Source organism: Myotis nattereri (assembly GCF_964212035.1).
Source record: "Myotis nattereri genome assembly, chromosome: 10".
NCBI lineage: Eukaryota > Metazoa > Chordata > Mammalia > Chiroptera > Vespertilionidae > Myotis > Myotis nattereri.
In genome coordinates, this window is record NC_138085.1 from 26,939,911 (window position 1) to 26,960,522 (window position 20,612).

The following is a 20,612-nucleotide window of genomic DNA, read 5'->3' on the forward strand; positions in this document are numbered from 1 at the left end:
GGTCTTAGGCGACCCCTGTGAAAGGGTCGTTCCACCGCCAAAGGGGTCGCGACCCACAGGTTGAGAACCGCCGTGTGAGTCTAATCATTTTTCTAAATCCCCAAGCCTTTGATCTGTGACGTAGGCGACTTATACCGCGGTTTCAGAATCACTGAAAAGTTAAACCTATGTGGCAGCACCAGGGGGAGCTTGCTGTCTGGGATCAGGGGAGTCAGTCAAAGCCAACAGCTCTTTTCTCTAAGACTTTTTCTTCAGCCTTCAGTGTAGCCGCCAAGGATTTTATTTCCAGAAGCTTGCCTCCCTCCCCACCCCCCTGACAAGGAGAAATCCGGCATTTCTGCTCTTCTTTTCACTTTCTGAAGACGTTACATGGGCCTCCGCTCCAGTGGACCGGACGTTTCAGTATAGAGTGGACTCGCCACGGTTCTAGGGACACCGGGCTGGCATCACACTATGAAACGTGTGCCCTGGACCTGACATTGTACGGACTTGTCTGCCAAGAGGCATGAAAGGGAGATTCAAAATGTAGAAACAGTTTTTGATGTTTAAAAGCAACTAACATGTTAATATAGTTGCAAAAAGATTTAGAAAAGTATTCACTGAGATCTATACCTGTCTACTCTCCCACCATCTCATATGTAACCATTTTCTACTTTATTTTTCAAGTGTTTCTTGTGCAAATGTAAGTATATTTTAATAACATATTAATATTAGTATAGCTATGGTTGTATGTGTACAGTTCCTACCTTTATTTCACATGGGGTGTAGCAGGGTATATACTGCTTTTTTTACTAAACACTGTCCTTGGAGATTTCTCTAGCAATATGTAGAGCTCTTTATCATTCTTTTTACAAACGCAGAATATTTCATGTTCCATAATTGATCTGAAAAGTCCTCCCGTGGCGCACACTTGGTTGTTGACAGCCTCTTGCTATTTTGCTGCAGTGAAAATCCAGTACTTGTGGCATTGTGCACATACACAGGTGTATTGCTTCCAGATTTACAGAAGTGGGTTTGCTAAAGCAAAAAGCGAATCAGTCAGGAGGAGGGGAAGCAGCAAACTGGTGGGCACTGCCTCATGGTGCTGGTGGTGATGGTGGGGATCAGTGGAGGAGGAGAAGTCTGGGGATAGGGCTGGGAACTCTCTCCAGCTGTGTGTTTTAGGACCAAGCTCAGAGGCCGTGGTCTTACTTTCTTCTGGAAAGTGCTGCTTCTAACCATCCTGAGTGACGGCTTTTTTAATTTTTATACTAGTGGCCCAGTGCCCGGATCCGTGCACATTGAAGGAAATTAATTAGAAGGTGGTTATTGGGGCAGGACTGGGTGAGATGGGCTGGACACGCCCTGGAGTCAACCTCCTGCGGGCCCCTCCCTGGCATCTGCAGAGTGAGTGGGGTCCCTCAGGGGAAACTGGCTCTCCGACATCCCCTGAGGGGTCCAGAGAGCAGAGGGCACTCTGCAAAGTTGCTGTTGTACAGGGTGTGGAATCCAAACAAGTGTGCAGTAAACCAGATTCGGGGATGTCAGTGCCCCAGCCACAACGTAAACCACAGCCATCACGCAGAATCAGGTTCCTTCCTCTCTGGTTTTGGTGTGCATCACCCAAGAACCACTGCTGCAAAGTCACTGCAACTCGGCAGCTCCTGTGTTGAGCGTCTGCCCTATGGCGGTCAGTGCTCATTATAGCGACCGGTCGGATGGTAGGAGAGAGACTTAGCATATTATCCTTTTATATATATAGATAGCACTTGAATTGGTGTTTAAAATTTTCATTTTAAGTTATCTATAATAATAAAAGCGTAATATGCTAATTAGACCGGATGACCTACCAGACGAAGCTGCAGCAGCAGGAACCGCTGTGGGCGGGGGCTGAGGCAGAGGCAGCGGCAGCAGAGACAGAGCCAGCTGCCGCGGCGGAGGGGGCCAAGCCCCTTGCATGAATTTTGTGCGTTGGGCCTCTAGTATAAGTATAAAATAAAGTACATTTTTTGCTTTTAGGAATTATTCCTAATATCCAATGTGCATATTTTTCTCTTTTCTAGAATGTTTGAAGTCCACATGCAGAGCTACAAGGGCAATGACCCACTTAGTGTATGGCAAAGGTTAGCATTTTGTTTATTTATTTCCTTTAAACAAATTTTTATGTTGCCTTGAAAATTAATATTTTCCACATTTTTCTAGTTATATGCAATGGATAGAAGAGAATTTTCCTGAGAATAAAGAATACTTTACAACTCTATTAGAACGTTTAATGAAGGAATTTTTAGATAACAAGAGATACCATAATGATCCAAGATTCATCAATTATTGTTTAAAGTTTGTAAGTATAGTTACAGGTATACTCAAATTCATAATCGTATTATGCTTTTGCTTTTTTCCCTCCAGGTTTTAAGATGATTTTAGACTGTCTTAATTCCTCGTGTTTTCAGTCATAAATTTTATGGTCAGAGATGTATAATTTAGAACCTTTTGGCTTCTGTATGGTGGAGTCTGATTTAATTTTAAAGCCCTCCTTCTCTGTGTATCAGGTGTATAAATGTTACAACACAAGATAGAAACTATTCAATTAGAAAAAAACTTTGTTGGAAGTGTGTTTGGGAAGGGTTTCTGAGAATAAATTAAATTCATTGCAAATAATTAAGAAAATATGAGCTCTCAGAAACTAAATTTAGTACTCAAAGTATAGGCTGCCTCAGCTTATAGACTTTAAAAGGCTTAGTCTCTTTAACCTTGAAATAATGGCTTGGGAACAGGAATTATAGCAATCCTATCTAATAAAAGACAAAAAGGGTAATTGATCGTACCTTTGCTACGCTTCCCATTGGCTAATCAGGGTGATATGCAAATTAACCGCCAACAAAGATGGCGGCCAGCAGCCACACAGCTGAAGCGAGCAGAAGGCTTGCTTGCTCCAGTGATGGAGGAAGCCAAGGTTCCCCGCCTGCCGCCGCCCGGCTCTGAGCTCCAAAAGCAACAAAGTTTCAATTATAGAAGCTAAACCAGCCGTGGGCAAACTACGGCCCGTGAGCCGGATCCGGCCCGTTCGGCTGTTCTATCAGGCCCTCGGAGCCGAAAGAGCGGAGGGTTCTCTTGCTCTCCCCTCCGCTCCTTCACCAGCAGCAGTGTTAACATGCATTAGTTCACACAAACACTCCATCCATGCTTTTGTTCCAGCCCTCTGGTCCAGTTTAAGAACCCACTGTGGCCCTCGAGTCAAAAAGTTTGCCCACCCCTGAGCTAAAGAAACCGCAGATACCTGCTGTCAGCAGGCCATGGCCTCAGAGCTGGAGCGAGCAAGAAGCCGGCTCTTGGCTCCAGTGATGGCAACAAAGTTTCAATTATAGAAAGTAAATAAATCCCATAATAAAAAGAAAAAAAGGAGAGGCTGGGAGCTTCAGTCGCTTGCCAGCCTGAAAACGAACCTCAGCCCCTCACCGAGACTGGCCAGGCACCCCAGTGGGGACCCCCACCCTAAAGGGGGTGTGGCCAGCCTGAAAACAGCCATCAGCCCCTCATCCAGGCTGGCCAGGCACCCCATGGGTACCCCCACCCTGATCCAGGACACCCTTCAGGGCAAACCAGCTGGCCCCACCCATGCACCAGGCCTCTATCCTATATAGTAAAAGGGTAATATGCAAACTGACCCTAACAGCAGAAAGACTGAGAATGACTGGTTACTATGACACACACTGACCACCAGGGGACAGACACTCAATGCAGGAGCTGCCCTCTGGTGGTCAGTGTGCTCCCACATGGGGGAGCTCTGCTCAGCCACAAGCCAGGCTGATGGCTGCCAGTACAGCAGTGGTGGTGGGAACCTCCTGCCTCCTCAGCAGCGCTAAGGATGTTCGACTACAACTTAGGTCTGCTCCCCGCTGGCAAGTGGACATCCCCCAAGGGCTGCTGGGCTGCCAGAGGGATGTCTGATTGCCAGCTTAGGCCCAATCCCCCGGGGAGCAGGCCTAAGCTAGGAGGTGGTCATCCCCAGAGGGGTCCCAGACTGCGAGAGGGCACAGGCCGGACTGAGGGACCCCCCACCCCCGAATGCACAAATTTTTGTGCACCAGGCCTCTAGTAAAATAATAAGTGTAATGGGTAGAATAAACATGTATTGGCTCACTAAATTACAAAATACTAGGTTAAAGTCACCCTATAGAACTTGAGCATGCTTCAATTAAACAAAAGTAATACCTTATGTAGTGGATTATTATAGAATTCACTATGTTGGGAAATAGTGTGTGTAATTATGGGGGACACTGAATGTCTAGGAAAGGAATGAGCTTCACTTTTAGGTTTGTCATCAGAGCAAGAAGGGCTTTCCCCTATGCAGTGCAGCCTGAAACCTCTGGTTGGTTGGGCTAGACCTAGACCACAGGTTCCTTTGTTCTGATGTCTCTTTGCTTTGGGTTTCTGTAGGCTGAGTGCAACACTGACCCTCATCAGTTTTTTGAGTTTCTGTACAACCATGGGATTGGGAAGCTGTTCTCTCCTCTGTACATAGCCTGGGCTGAGCATCTGGAGGGCCAAGGACACCTGCAACATGCCAGCGCCGTCTTTCGGAGAGGAATTCAAAACCAGGCAGAACCTAAAGAGCTGCTGCAGCAACAGTACAGGTAGTTTGAAAATGAAGCTCTGAAAAAAGAAATAAAAAGAAAATGAAGCTCTGTGGGGTGTTTCCTGCTTTGAACTGTAATATTTGCTCTGGAGATAATGTTATTATCATCTCCTTGTTGTGGAAAATGTGGATAATAAACAAGAGTGGAAAGGAAAGAAACTGCCCAGAAATAATACTTCCAATATCTTTTCTTCTGCCTCTGTGTGTGTTTTGTGTTTGTGTATTTTAACAGTAAATTGTACTGTATGTTAGGTTGTATATATTGAGCTCTATACTACTATTAAGAAATTATGAACTTTTATATACTTATAAAGTAGTTGATAAATCTGTCCCAGAGTTATGTCACAATTTAACTGTTGAACATTGTGATTTTTATAACAATGTAATAGCCCAGGCCAATATTTTTAGTGGTTAGGGCGTTGGGTTGCGGGTTCGATTCTTGTTTAAGGGCACATACCTGTGTTGTAGGTTCAATTCCTGGTCATATCATAACAGGTGCAGGAGGCAACCAATCTATATCTCTCTCACACAATGTTTCCCTCTCTCTGTGTCTTTTCTCCCTGTCTCCCTCCCTTCCACTCTCTCTAAAATCAATGGAAAGAATATCCTCAGGTGAGGATTAACAACAACGAAAACATAATCTCTCTCTCTTCTTCTTTTTTCCTCACCAGAAGAAATGTTTCTACTGATTTTAGAGAGAGAGGAGGGTGGAGAGAGAGAGAAACATCGATTTGTTGCCTCTTGTAGGTGCCCCAGCTGGGGATCAAACCCAAAACTTAGGTAGGTGCCATGACCAGGAATTGAACCTGCAACTTTTTAGTGTATGGGACTATGTTCTAACAAACTGAGTCACCTGGCCAGGGCAAAACAACATATGTTAATGAATAATTTTGGTTTCCACAATTGTTTACTTTTTCTGTGATTATGTAGTATCTTTCATTTAGGGAATTTGAAAGGTATAGAAAACTAAAGAAGCAGAAGAAACTTTTTGGCATTTTAGTTGGCACTCTGCTTTTTATAGGATTACAGCCATGCTTTATGTACATATGCAGCTTTGCAACAAGATTTTTTTCCCTCATCATTAAAGTATCTCCTAATATATTTCCTAATTTTAGCTAGTTTCTTCTGATTCTCAGACTTGATACTACTGAGTGAAAGGATATAGAGGAAGAGTTTTAAGGCTTGTGATACATATCACCAGATTACCTACTGGAAAGGTTATACCAGAGTTCTGCTGGTCCCTCTAGCAGCATATGAGAGAGTTTATCTCACTGTACTCCTTCATGCACTTAATATACTCATTTTTCTTTCTATTTTGTTATAGTTCTCATGCCCTTTTTTTAGGGAGAGAGAGAGAAACATCAATTTATTCCCATTTATGCATTCATTGGTTTATTCTTGTATGTGCCCTGACTGGAGATTGTACCCGCAATCTTGGTGTATCAGGATGATCCTCTAACCAGCTGAGATACCTGGTCTGGGCCCTTGTGCCCTTTTTAATAGTAATTTTAGCCGAAACCGGTTTGGCTCAGTGGATAGAGCGTCGGCCTGCAGACCGAAAGGTCCCAGGTTCGATTCCGGTCAAGGGCATGTACCTGGGTTGTGGGCACATCCCCAGTTGGGGGTGTGCAGGAGGCAGCTGATGTTTCTCTCTCATCGATGTTTCTAACTATCTCCCTTCCTCTCTGTAAAAAAATCAATAAAATATATTTTAAAAAAATAGTAATTTTACAGTTGAACTTGTTTTTTCTATGGAGAATTTAAAGCAAATCTAAGACAGCAAAATATTTTACTCCAACTACTTCCTTAAACATCTGTAAAAATTGATTTCTTGTAGAACCTAACACCATTTTCAGTTTAACTAAAAGAATTATCAATAATTCTTTATTATCTAATTTTCAGTTATTTATTACTATGTAACTTTTTTATACTATTGGTTTGTTTGAATTAAGAGTAAAATCAGATTTGGCATTTGGTTGCCTTTGGCTATATGTCTCTTAGTCTCTTCATACTGTGCACTTTTGCTCACATCATTCAAAAACGTTAGCTTTGGATGTTGCATGTGACTTGACAAATTGGCTTGATATTCAAAAGTGCCATAAAATGACATTTAAGTTCTCACAGCATGACCAATTCTATATCTGCCTTTATAAGTAGTAGCTTCTTCAAAACATTAATTATGTTCCAGCTATATAGAATGCTTAAAAAGAGGGCTTAAATACCCCATGTTGGAACATTGGCATACTTGGTACACAGAGAAGAAGGGTGCATTTTCCTTATGGGTTTAAGAAATACTGATATAAACTATGCAAACAGATAAATTTTCTAATGTGAATATATTGGGTGAGAAGATAATCCCAGTTGTTCTTTTTAAATTTTGGAGCATCTCTAAAGTTCAACTTTGCATTCTCCCTTGATCTCAGTCTTTTCTAGCTTAGAATAAGGTACTTGGCATATTTAGTTTTTTCAAATATGTATTAAACTGAAGTGTATTATCTATATTGATTATTTGTGTCTTTCTACTGTCATTTAGGTTATTTCAGACACGTGTTACCAAAACCCATTTGCCAGCTCAAGGTAAAATAATGTTTTCTAAAATGTTTAAATTATTGCTAATTTAGTCTCTGATTTGCACTGCTTTATTCCCTCCTTAAACAGTTTTTTTCAGTTTTATTGATTGTATTGTCTTGGGTAATGGGGAAGGTACTCTGATCATATTAAGGCCTGCTAAGTAGCACTAGAGATCAGGGGCTCTGTCTTAGCACTTTAAAAGAGCAGACCCACAAGAAAGACTTGATTTCATTGTATTCTTAGGATTTCAAAAAATAAATAAAAATTGCCCTAAATTGAGGGTAGTACTTACTCTAGAGTCTGTTTTGATTTGAATCAAATGTGTTCAATACAACTTTAAAGAAATGTAGTCATTTTCTCCCTTAGAAATAAAGATTACATGTAAGAGTAAGTGTGGACTAACTGCCCTGTTTTTGTTTTTTTAAATAACTACAGTTTACATTACTTTTGGGTATTTCCTTGGGCATTTTGAATTGGTCAGAAAATCGTTTCTACAATATTTCTCTTATCCAAAAGGTGTTTTAGCTCTACTTTGTGAGACAACGTTGGAAGAGCTGATTTATTTTGTAATGCTCCTATTGAAAGATCGGGAAAATATGTTTGATGGTTTTTACCCCTATTTTTCTTTATTTCATTATTCCTCCTCCCCCATAGCTAGAAACTCAGAACCTCTTCATAATGCTCAGATTTTAAACCAAATGATGACATCAAAATCAAATCCAGCCTGTGTTTCTAAGAATCAGGTAATAACATTTCTGTAAACTGGGAATGGTATTGAACAGTAATCTGCTGCCTTACATATCCTATGACTCTAACCTCCGTGTCATCCACTTGCACCTGTGGTGACTTTCTGGCCTGTTGTCATCTACCACTGCTCACTTCCAATATTAAATTTTTAAAAAATTTAAATGAGAGAGAGGGAAACATCGATTTGTTGTTCCACTTATTTATGCATTTTTTGGTTGATTCTTATATGTGCCCTAACCACAGATGGAACCCGCAACCCTGGTGTATCAGGATGATGCTCTAACAAACTGAGCTACCTGGCCAGGGCTCCAATATTAAATGTAAATAATTTACTGACTGTCTTACATTTGTCTGACCTAGGCACCCCCACTATATAACCTCCTGTGTCCATATGCTGAGAAGCTCCCCAACAGCTTCTTTATTTTGTTCTGCTGGCCTTCTCAGGCCCAGGAACCCCTACCCTGCACCACATCCACCTGGAGGCTCCTGAGCCCTGCTTTAAACACAGCCCTGGCCGGTGTGGCTCCATCTGGTTGGAGTGTTTTCATGAGCAATGGAAGGTCTCAGATTCTATTCCTGTTCAGGGCACATATCTAGGTTGCGGGCTCAACCCCTGGTCAGAGTGTGTATGGGGCAACTGATCAATGTATCTCTCTCATGTAGAAGTTTCTCTCTCTTTTTCACTCTTTCTCTCTCTCTTCCTTCCTCCCTCTCTAAAGTCAATTTAAATAAAACCACCTCAGCTTCAGGCCCTGGCTGGTTAGCTCAGTTGGTTACAGTATCTTCCCAGTATGTCAAGGTTATGATTCGATCTTTGGTCAGACCACATAGAAGAATCAACCAATGCATAAATAAGTGGAACAACAAATTGATGTTTCTCTCCTTCCCCACCCCCTCTCTAAAATCAGTGAATAAATATTTTTTAAAGAAACCTCATTTTTAAACGTTGGTATCTGTAATATCAAACCTGGGCTCTACTACTTCAGGCAATTATATTTCCAGTTTCTCAAGCACTCTTTATGTATCTCTTAATTTATGTATATCTTGTTTCCCATTTCACTCTCTAATGCCAAATTATAGTGAATTTAAACTCCTTTTTACACTTTTCAAATTTGGAACTTGGGACATGACTCTAACCTCTCCCTCAGGTGCTGGCAAAAATACTGTTTCATTGACAACATCAGATGACATCTGTAAATTTTCTGCCATCAACCCATAAATGTAACTGTACCCTTCCCTGCCATCTCGATGGAGCTTATCTTTACTCCTCAAAATTTTTGCCCTGTCAAGATCTCTTCTGCCCTAAAGGCTCCTTGATGTGTAAAATGCTCATCTTTGCTTCGCTCAGCCTTCTTTCCAGCATCTTTCCTGACACAACTGCTTTTTCAGAGTTTTCTGGGACCTCCTTTAAGCTAAATCCAATGGAAATGGCTCTGATCTTATCTTACATGGGCATGTTTTCTTAATGTAACCCATTTCTAGAAGTAGAATATGAATTTCTAATTTTGATAGATACTCACAGTTCTAATTTACATCCTACACATTCATGCCAGCCTCCTTGCTGCTTCCTGTTGCCCAGACTGAGTTTTTAGACAGCAGTGTTGGGTCTTGTTTATGGTCACATTCCCAGGACCTAGCTCAGGACAGGACATGTATGAGATATTCAGTTAATAGTTGTTTAGTGACCAGAAGAAAATATTAATGATTAAAAATGTAGCATTTTGCAATGTTAATCCTATAACACTTGGGCACTGTGGCCCAGTTCTAGACTGAATTGAAGGGAATAAGTGCCTGCCCTTCTCTACTACCTAGGAGAGAATTCTTAAATCACTTTCTATTGGAATTTTTAGATGTAGAAGTTACAACTAATAATGCAAACTCAAGTTTCAGATATTAATTATAATTTAAAAGAACATAAATAAATCTATGTGATGATGGAGAGGCCCTGTGAGCATATTCATATTGTTTTGTGAAATAATTTGTGTGATGGTTTCTTTTCAGGTATGTATTTTTTTGTTATTATTGTTTATTTTGTCTTTAGGGTTCAGAAGTTTCTAAAGTAACATCTTCAGCTTGTGATAAAGAGTCAAATATGTAAGCACATTAATTTATTCCTTAGTTCTCATCAAGAGCTGCTTTTGTACAGTGTTGTAAATAATGTGTTTTTTTCCCATTATAGGGAACAAAGGGTGGTCGTGATTTCTAAATCAGAATACTCTGGACATCCCTCTCTGACAGCCAGAACTGACATTCAGCAGGTTGTTATGTACTGCAAGGAGAAGCTCATTTGTGGAGAGTCAGAATTTTCATTTGAAGAGCTGAGAGCCCACAAGTACAATCAACGGAGAAAGCATGAGCAGTGGGGTACAGCAGTCTTATTTGAGTTATTTTTAAATCACTAAAATAATTCTCACTTCCAAGTTACTAACATTTTTAAACAGATAATTGATGTGGTAAAAGAATCTGCAAAGTCTCCAGCGCATCCTTTAAAAAGCCTAGACATCTTTGTTCATTGTTATTGTGGCAGCCTTGTTGTCAAAGGGGTTGGAGATGAAACAGCGCTAAAACAGATATCCATACCAGTGTTGCTTTAGCTTTTAGTGAAATAGGTATTTTAAAACTTGTAAACATTACCTGTATAGGTGAACTTCTATATATAGCAACTCTAAATCACTGGGTCAGTTATTTGTACTGTCAAAGGATTAAGTTAGGAATTGGAGTTAAGAGACTTTTCCAAGATCTGCAATTAATACAAATAAGACATTTAGAAGGAATCCTCTATGGAGGCGGCCAAGATTTTCTCACAGGGAAAACTGAATGATAACACCAATATTGTACTTTTTTTTTTTTTTTTTTTTTTGCTGTAATAATGTAGACCTCAAAGGAAAATGAGCCTTTGTTCCATTCAGGACTTATACCATCTCAGTTATTTGTACTATAGTCACTCTGTTAGCCTTCCTTTTTTGTTTCTTATTTCTCATTCATCAGCACCTGAAAGAACAGTCATTTCACACTCATGGAGGACCCATTTTGTGCCATGCACAGAAGCATTTTTCTTTCACATGTTGTGACCTAAAGTCTTAGCCAGGTGATTTGATTTGTATGACATGGTTATGTAACCCAGTCATTGTAAGTGGGACTACCTGCAATGTATTTGACATACCCTTCAGAGAGCTTTAGTTTTATTTCTTCTTAAACTTAAATCTCTTAAAAACGATTCCATTTTCACATGATTTCCACAGTCATATTTGTTTTAGAAGTAATTAGTATCATACTGTCTTATTACCAAATATTGTTGATCAACATATAAATTTTTGTAATTTACATGCTCTGATTGTAAAAGTAACCATGCTTAATGGCAGATAAAAATGATAATTAAAAGGTGAATTCTATCAAACTACACTGGTGGATATTACCAAACATTCACAGAATAGTTAATACCAAATCTTCTCAAGCTCCTCCAAAAAATAGAGGGAACACTTTCAAATTCATATTATTATAAGGCCAGCTTGATTCTAATACCAAAACTAGACAAGAACAGCACAGGACAATTCTCCTGATGAACATAGATACAAAAATCCTCGACAAAATACTAGCAGACTGAATACATTAAAAGGCCATACACCCGGATCAGGTGGGATTTATTCCAGCAATGCAGGGATGGTTCAGCATACACAAATCATTGAACATGACATATCACTAAACAAAATCAAGGATAAAATCATAGATCATATCAATAGATTCAGAAAAATCATTTGATGAAATTCAACATCTATTTATGATAAAAAATACACTTTCAGCTAAATGAGTATAAAGGGAATGTACCTCACTGTTATAAACCCCACTATTAACCCCTAATTCAGTGGTGAAAGCTGAAAGTTTTTCCTCTAAGATCAAGAACAAGACAAGGATGCACACTTTCACCACTCTTATTCAATATGGTGTTGGAAGTCCTACACAGCAATTACACATGAAAAACAAAAGGCATCCAAATTGGAAAGGAAGAAGTAAAACTTCGCTATTTGCAGATAGCATGATATGTGTATAGAAAAACATCAAAGAAGTGTTTGAATTAATTTTAAAAATCTGTAAAGTTACAAGATACAGAGTTAGTATACAAAACACTATGAAAAATGAAAATACTCCAAAACATATATGCACCCCCATGCTTATTGCAGCATTATTTCTAATACCCAAGATAAGGGTCCATCAGTGCAAGAATGGATAAAGAAATTATGATTGATACATCTACACATCACACACCCTGGGATATTATTCAACTGTGAAAAATAATGTAATCTTACCATTTGTAAAAACATGGCTGGACCTTGAGGGCATTATGCTAAGTGAAATAAGTCAGGTGAAGACAAAACTGTATGATATCACTTCTATTTGGAATTAAAAAACATAAATACAAACATTAGTGGTTGTCAGGGGTTAGGGTGAAAGGAATAAAGGGGGTGAAATGATACAAACTTCCAGTTATGCAATAAATAGGTTATGGGGTATAATGTACAGCATGGGGGCTATAGTTAATAAACTTGCCTGTTTGTAAGTTGCTAAGAGAGTAGATCTTAAAAGTCCTGATCATAAGGAAAACATTTTGTAACCATGTAAGGTGACAGGTGTTAATTACTATCTTGTGATCAAATATAGAATCATATTGTACCTCTGAAACTAATAGTTATATGTCAATTATACCGTAATTTAAATAAATAGCTGTCAAAATAAATGTAATACATGTTTTAGTTCTGATAACCTAATACCTAAGGAAAAGACTAGTAAAAAAATTGCAATCCTATGGCCTACATTTAAACTTTGCATTCAAACCATTATCTTTTCTAAAGTAAATGAAGACAGACATTACATGAAAATGAAAGAAGCAAATGCTTTTGAAGAACAACTACTGAAAGAGAAAATGGATGAACTTAATAAGAAGTTGCATCAAGTGGTAGAGACATCCCAGGAGCACCTTCCCGCTTTTCAGGAAAGTCCTGAGGTATGTGTGCTCTTTACTGATGCTTGCCATGCCATTGATTTTCTTTTTATTTGCGCCTTTCTAGGCCCTGTTTTTAGTTAATTCTGATGTTAAATATGCATGTACATGTTTATATATATTTCTGTACAGTGTGGGGCAAAAGTACACTATATGGAAAATAATATAATAGTTAATAAATAATAATCCAAGTGAACGCTGTACACCAATGTACCTTTCTTATTAAAAAATAATAATAATACAAGAATAAACTCTGCATTTTGAGCACTCACAACTGTAAACTTACTTTTGCCACACCCTGTATTTATATATTTATGATTCTATTGGAATGTTTTGTTTTTTCTTATTTATTTGGATTTCCTTTTTTTCCCGGGATAATTCCAAGAAATTGTTAAAATAATTATCTTGGGCTTTTTTTTGTTATATTTTCTTGGTACTTACCAGTTCTATATCTCCATTTAAAGAAACTGTTCAATTATGTTCCAATGTTCATTGTGTTCAAATGCATCAGATATATTCTTGGTTTCACTTTTCCTGGCCCCGTATCCCCCAAAGCCTTCTGTCTTGGTCCTCTAGGTTGGCTGAGGGCAGCTGTTCTTCCCTTGTTCCTCTCCTATGTTGTATCCCTGTTTTCTCATTCCCTTGTCACTGTTGCTCCTTAACATCTATCTCCATTTTGGTGGCACATAGTCTCCAAGAGCTTTTTCTAGAAAAGCATTTCTGAAGGTTAATTTTTTGAGATCTCACACACATGAAAGACCTTTATTCCACCCTCACACTTGGGTGGTAATTTGGTTGCACATGATGTCCTGGAAGGAAGTCATCACATTTTCTCATCCTTGAAGGCACTGCAACCCTGTTGAGAAATCAGCTGAGAGTTATGGGAGCTCCCTTGTAGATAACTGCTTTTCGTTGGCTGCCTTTAAGATTCTCTCTTTTGGCTTTTTGATTATGATGTGTTTTGGTGTTCACACATAACATTTGATTGGGACTCTGTACTTCTTGGACTTGTCTGTCTGTTTCCTTCACCAGGTTAGGGAAGTGTTCCATCATTTTTCAAATAGGTTCTCAACCTTTTGCATTCTCGTTTTCTCTCTCTCTCTGTCTCTCTCTCTCTCTCCTCCTTCAGTTACTTCTATGATGAAATGTTGGTACGCTTGGTACTGTCCCAGAAATCCCTTAAACTATCTTTATTTATTTATTTACTTATTTATTTATTTATTTTGCTGTTTAAATTGTGTTTTATGCTACCCAGTCTTCCAAATTGCTGATTTGATCCCTTCATCTAATCTGCTGTTGATTCCATCTAATGTATGCCTCATTTTAGTTATTCTTCATTTCTGCCTGGTTCATTTTCATGTTTTCTATCTCCATTTCATGTTTTCAGTCTCTGTTGATGTTCTCACTGAGATCATCTGTTCTTCTCCCAAGTTCATTGAGCACCATTATAACCAGTATTTTGAACTCTAAATCTGATAGATTGATTGCTTCCATTTTATTTAGTTCTTTTTTCGGAGTTTTGTCCTATTATTTCATTTGGGATATGTTTCTTTGTCTCCTCATTTTGGCTACCTCCCTGTTTGTTCCCATGTAGTAGATATATCTGTTATTTTTTTTAAAATATATTTTTATTGATTTAAGGGGGAGGGAGTGGGAGAGAGAGAGAGAGACACTAGTAAAAAAGAGAATCATTGATCAGCTAGCACACTGGGACCTAACCCACAACCTGGGCATGTGCCCTGACCGGGAATCAAACCATGACCTTCTGATTCATAGGTCGATGTTCAACCAGTCAGCCACACCAGCCGGGCTATCTGTTATGCCTTTAAGTCTTAGCAGGGTGGCCCTATGTAGTAGGGGTCCCGTGGGGCCCAGTGGCACAGTCTCCCTGTTCACTTGAGTCGGATGCTCCAGGGTTTTCCCTTTTGTGCCCTCCTGTTGTAACTGAGTGTGTTGGCACATCAATGGGTGGGACTGATCCTCAGGCTGACTGGCTGTGAGGAGTGGCCATGATACTACAGTGGACAAGCTGTTCTGCAGGGGCTGACCCCAGGGAGCAGGCTTTGCTTTAGCAGGGCTCTGGTGCCTGTCAGTCCACCCTTTGGGTGTGTCATTTGTGATACTGATTGGGCGGTGGTCTAGTGTGGTCTGAAGCCAGCTACCAGGTGTGTTTGTTTTGGAGCTTCTTGGGAGTGTCTTCAGTATAGGCCAAGGTCAGCTACTGCCTGTGTCCAGCCTAGGTCCACCTGGTAAGAGCTACAAAGTAATTGTCAGTTGGTAGTTGTCTCTGCTGGGGATAGAGGCACCTGGGAGAGATTATGCTGTGAACCCAGGCCACTACCACTAGTGCCTGGCTGGGGGCCGATTAGCAAGAGGAACAGGGCAATTGGAGGCCACAAGAGGTTCGGTCAATGTGCGAGTCTAGTGGGGCAAGGCTAGGAGAATTACCAGGGTGGGGCGAGAGTTATGTTAGCCAGGTTAATGGATAGCTCTATATTGGAACCTCAATTCTCCAACTCAATTCATTCCAGAAGGCTGTTCAAGAATCGATTTGTTAGAAAACCAAATCATTTTTTTTTTCCATTAGAAATAATGTAAATTGAAATAATCCATTCTAGACCCCCAAACAATTCCCTGTTTTAACCTTTCTTTTATATAGTACATGTCTAATATACTATTTAATCTATAAATAAACACTTCTTTTCTTAAATTAATCAAATCACCCCCTACTAGCCTTAAACAAATCACTTTCAGCACTCATTCCAGGGGAGTCTTTCATATCAGCATGGGGCATCTTTTCTTGTTCCTATATCATTGCCTCTGAAATGCTGTTCAAATCAACAACAGTTTTCCTACCTCTTTAATTGTCTGTGATCATTATTTCTTTCACACCCTTAGCAACATTAACACTCTTTTTTTTAATTGTTTTATTGCTTAAAGTATTACAAAGAGTATTATATATGTCTCCTTTTTTTTTCTCCCCTTGACCCTCCCCTAGCTTCCCATGCCCCCCAGTGTCTTGTGTCCATTGGTTATGCTCATATGCATGCATACAAGCCCTTCGGTTGATCTCTTACCCACCCCCCCAAACATTAACACTCTTGATGGCCTTTTCATGTTTTACAATTGTGCTAATCCTTGATTTCCCCAGCAACAAAAACATTCTCTCCTTTGTTGCCTGAGAGAAACCTTTTTTTAAGCTGAGGTATCACTTGAAAGGGTTGTGAGTTCAAAAACCAAAGTTTGGTTTGACAACCGAGACATTTTTCGGTGAACAACTTGGTCAAGAACCAAATTGTTCAAGATAGAAGATATTTGAGAAATGAGGTTTGACTGTATATGGACCTGACCTGTGCCATCTGCAGGGTGTGGGGCAATCAAAGGAACAATGGCTCCTGCTAGCACTTCTTTCTGGGATATAGCTGCCCCTCTAGGCCTCACCTTGAGCCTTACAATTCAGTTCCTCCAAGTATGTCCCTGGAACTTTTCAAGCTGCTGTCCCTTTTCTGAAGTTTAGGGTGAGTGTTTATGCTCAGTCCCTCTAAGAGGATGCCTGGAGTATAGAAGCCCTCTGTCTCACCCAGACAGAATCTTATGATTTTTTTTACTTCTTGGCACCGTGCTCTTGGATGTGGAGCCTGGTGTGGTGCAGGTCTAGTGTGGTCTGAAGCCGGCCACCAGGTGTGTATGTTTTGGAGCTTCTTAGGAGTGTCTTCACACCTCAGGGAGGACTTCTGCAGCTGAGATATTGCTCTGATTCTTAACTGCCACATGTGAATTTGGAACCAGACTGCCTGTGTCTCTCTGCCCCTCCTACCTGTCTCAGCATGGTTTCTTTATATCCTTAGTTATAAGACTTCTAGTCACCTAGTCCTCAGGTGGTTCTCTAGGGTGGTTCTATAATTTAGTTGTGATTTTGATGTTGTCATGGGAGTAGGCCAAAACACCATTTACTTACTCTGCCATCTAGACCGGATGCTGTATGAACATTTTATATTTTGTCCTTTTGTCTGTGAAATAACTATTTTTGCCCTAGCTATTTGGTGTTAACAATTTGTAAAAATACTTTTATATGGGGAAGAATTCACTCTTCTGTCTTTTAATTTGGTAACAAAAGAGTGTACAATTACACTCTACATTGAGTAGGAAAACAAAGATTTTAAATGAAGAGTTTGTTGTCCATCTTGTGTAAGCCATGCTTGTTTGTGTGGCAGTTATAATTGTAGTTTATACTCAGGTTTCCTATTCATTAAGGAGAAAATAGCTACCAAAGGTAAAATTTTGATGGAAGGGACATTATTATGAGTATTTGATAAATTGACTTGGTCTTTTCCCAAAATTAAGTGAAAAGAAATAAGACAGTTCTTAAATACGAATAAAACTAGATGGGGCATTATTTCAATGGTTTGAAGTTTGAACTGCCAGTTGTGTCTGTGGTTAAACTACAAAACCATCCGTCATGTAGAATGGTCCTTTGTGTTCTTGTCGACTGTTCATTTCAGAATACTTCAAGGAAAAAGGAATCTACTGAAGACAGATGCCAGTGTTTGAAAAGCTGTAACACCTAATTACTAAGATTCTGGGCTTCATGGTTTTGCTTTTGTTTGCTTAACATGACAGGTTAATCCAGCATGCATGGGGCCAAGTGTCGGCTCCCAGCAGGAACTGAGCACTCCATCTCTTCCAACCATAACTCAGCAAACCTCAGAGGGCATGGGAGAGAAACCCAGACAGGCACCTGCTGCTGTTCCTCCTGAAGCCAGTGTGGTCACTGTGGCTTTGGTTTCCCCAGCCATCAGCCAGAGTGTAGCTCCTCCTGCTCCTTTGGCAGCCCAGCCAGGGACAGACTCCATGTTTTCAGTGGCCGGAAATGATGCCAGGTAAGCCAAAGTTGGTTCAGTGATGACAGTGCTGTGAATGGTGTCTGTCAGTTTCTTCCATAGTTTACAAAATCAGGAGCAAAATGTAAATGACAGCTACTTCCTATTTTTAAACTAAGTTCCCAAAACTTTAGCCCCAAATTTTGCAGATTTATCTTCTTTTATACTTCTTTTAGAGTATGTGTTTTACTTCATACTGCTCTCATGAATTAAACATTTTCACTACACTGAAACTCAACGTTCTTTTTATAACAGAAGAATATACATCTGTTAAACTGAAACTACCTTTGCTCACTAGCTCTTACTGAATACACATAGGGATTATTACAGTCCAAACAGTTTCTTAACATGTGTTCTTCTCCTCTTCCTTCTGTCTTCCCACCAGGAGTGAGATTAATATCTATTACACAGTATCTATATTCTGCTGAAGATGTATCCCTAATTTTGAGGGATTTTCCTAGATTTCTAAGATAGAGTGTCATATCACTTGTTTTGTTTACATTTTTATCTTCAGTTTCTCTCTTTCAACTTATAGCAATTTTATTGAACCATTAGAAAAAATAAAAGCTACAATTAATCTCACATTCTCCCTTTGGGTTAAAACCCTTCACACATATTATGGTTCTTAAGTACTGTTTTCCCTTAATGTCTGCAGTTAACTTTTGTCAATGATTTCCCTGGAAATAATATTTTAAATCATCATGCTTTTTCACTCACATTAAGATAATAATTCAGACCTGGTTACTCTACCATATATGTAAGAAGAGGACTGTTGGTGGAACTCACGATTCCATTAGATCTTCATAGTTAATTTATGAACCTATAAAATGATAAGAGCAGCAGCAGTGACATGCCTTGTAAGAGTGATACCTGACCAGCCGCCCCTACCAAAATGGTAAAATTAAAAGTGCTGTATTTTTTACTTTATATCTTAACAAGGTTTACTAAGAAAATTTTAGCAGCGTTAAATGGATGAAGTCCACTATCACAACTATACTTAAAACAAACTGATATATGTCTTTTGTGCCATTTTTTCTTTCTTAATAACCATTAAAATCTGGAGAACAATGTACTGTGTCAACTGGCTCATGACAAGTGGTGGTCATGCAGCTAAAGCTCAGCAGTGCTTTTCCTCACCATGACTCAAGAGAGCTGTGTGTTAGCCCTTTAGCTTATGTGATGAATGGGAACATTTAAATTAGGGAGCCATTATCTTGTAATACCACATAAAGGAATGATTAGCATGCTATTAAAATACATAATCACTGTGTCAGGCAAGCATTAGTATCTGACTTATAATTGTAAGAATTCTTTTCCTCAAAAGGAAATGGAAAAAAATAAAACAAACATTGCATTTACTTACACTGTAGGACCTAAGCAGTTCTATCCTTTTTTTTTTTTTTACCAGTAGGTTTGTAATTGTTGACATTTTTTTACTATTCTTTCTTGAGAGTTAGTGTGTCTTAAGAGTTTTCTCTTCCAGATGTGTGACTAGAACTACTCAGGAATTCAAGCCACAGAGCAGAGCAGAGATGAAAGAAGGTAATGTGTAGTTACAATACATTTGCTCCTGACCTGTTTCCCAGACGTCTCCAGGTCACTCAGAGGTCTGTGTGGTGGCCGTGGTTCATGAAGGCTTCAGACCTTAATGAAGCTGGTGTTAGCTTTCCTATTAGAATATAGGGGTTAGATGAGCTCTGGACCATTTCAAATTAAGATAATAATTCAGAAACCTACTTGTTAGTCACATCTTAATAGTTAGAATCTTTTGGAAACTTGATTTGTGAAAACCTTACTGTTAAATTTCTCAAGTTCATCCAAAAAAGAGTCAACTTTAATATGTCATGAGGTAGGAAATGTGAGGTAGGATGTTATAGTTCTATTTGGTATTACTTTGTTAGAGGCATTTGCACTGAAGTTATGTAAATTTTACGGTATAAGTAAAATAAGACACATAGCTTGGACGTTCACACACACCCCCCCCATATGACTGTGACATCCTTTCCAATGACAGTTCTGTGGGAGCAGAGCTACTCAAAAACAGCTGGAGACCCCTGTATTGAACCCAGACCTCCTGAGCACTCTCTAGGGGCCTGGCACTATTGTAGGGAGTTAGGGGTGTAGCCATGAACAGAAAGGACAAAACCCACCTATGTGGAGGGGAAAGGAAGTATTGCTGTTGGAGAGGTAGATTGAAACTATAGAAGTGACCTGGGAAGATATCCAAAAAGAAAGTAATATTTAGGGGTGAAAGCCTGGAAGAGGGGGCTGCTCATGTGGCTAGCTTAGAAAACCCATTTCAGGCCCATGCAGAATGACCCTCAGGTGGGAATGACCCTGATGTATCTAAGCACAGCAGAGAGGCTGGGGGGGCGGGGGGGGGGGGGGCGCGGCGGGGGGAGGCTGGAGTGAGCAGAGGAGGAAGAATAGAGTGCGATCTGGGCCTTATTAATAAGATAAAAAATGAAAGTACATTAGTAATGGAAATCCTTAGTGATAATTATCAACGATAATAAATGTTTTAATTGTAATAAGTTTCTTATATTGTATACCTTTTAAATAATTCTGATTTCCTTACTGATATTGCATCTTGTCCCCATTCCTTTAATAGGGTGTGAAACACATAAGGTTGTTAACACAAGTTCTTTTCACACAACTCCAAACACATCCCTGGGAATGGTTCAGGCAACACCATCCAAAGTGCAGCCATCACCCACCGTGCACACAAAAGAAGCATTAGGTAAAGCCTTTGGTTGGAATGTGTAGCCTCTGACAGCAGATTAATGAAAGGTTTTTGCAGCTT

At 39.6% G+C, this 20,612-nt stretch overlaps 1 protein-coding gene across 1 annotated transcript in view; it reads left to right on the forward strand.

The window, feature by feature from the left end:
* Nucleotides 1–1,820: 1,820 nt before the first annotated feature.
* Nucleotides 1,821–20,612, forward strand: part of BUB1 (BUB1 mitotic checkpoint serine/threonine kinase) — a gene marked incomplete at its 5' end in the record, with an annotated part of 39,565 nt that continues 20,773 nt past the window's right edge. Inside the window, 11 exons of the mRNA XM_081101524.1 lie at nt 1,821–1,858; nt 2,182–2,320; nt 4,417–4,613; nt 7,149–7,192; nt 7,841–7,929; nt 9,975–10,027; nt 10,113–10,297; nt 12,781–12,932; nt 17,550–17,809; nt 19,293–19,351; nt 20,421–20,549. Of these exons, the coding sequence (XP_080957650.1) occupies nt 1,821–1,858; nt 2,182–2,320; nt 4,417–4,613; nt 7,149–7,192; nt 7,841–7,929; nt 9,975–10,027; nt 10,113–10,297; nt 12,781–12,932; nt 17,550–17,809; nt 19,293–19,351; nt 20,421–20,549 (1,345 nt within the window). The remainder of the gene's footprint in view (nt 1,859–2,181; nt 2,321–4,416; nt 4,614–7,148; nt 7,193–7,840; nt 7,930–9,974; nt 10,028–10,112; nt 10,298–12,780; nt 12,933–17,549; nt 17,810–19,292; nt 19,352–20,420; nt 20,550–20,612) is intronic.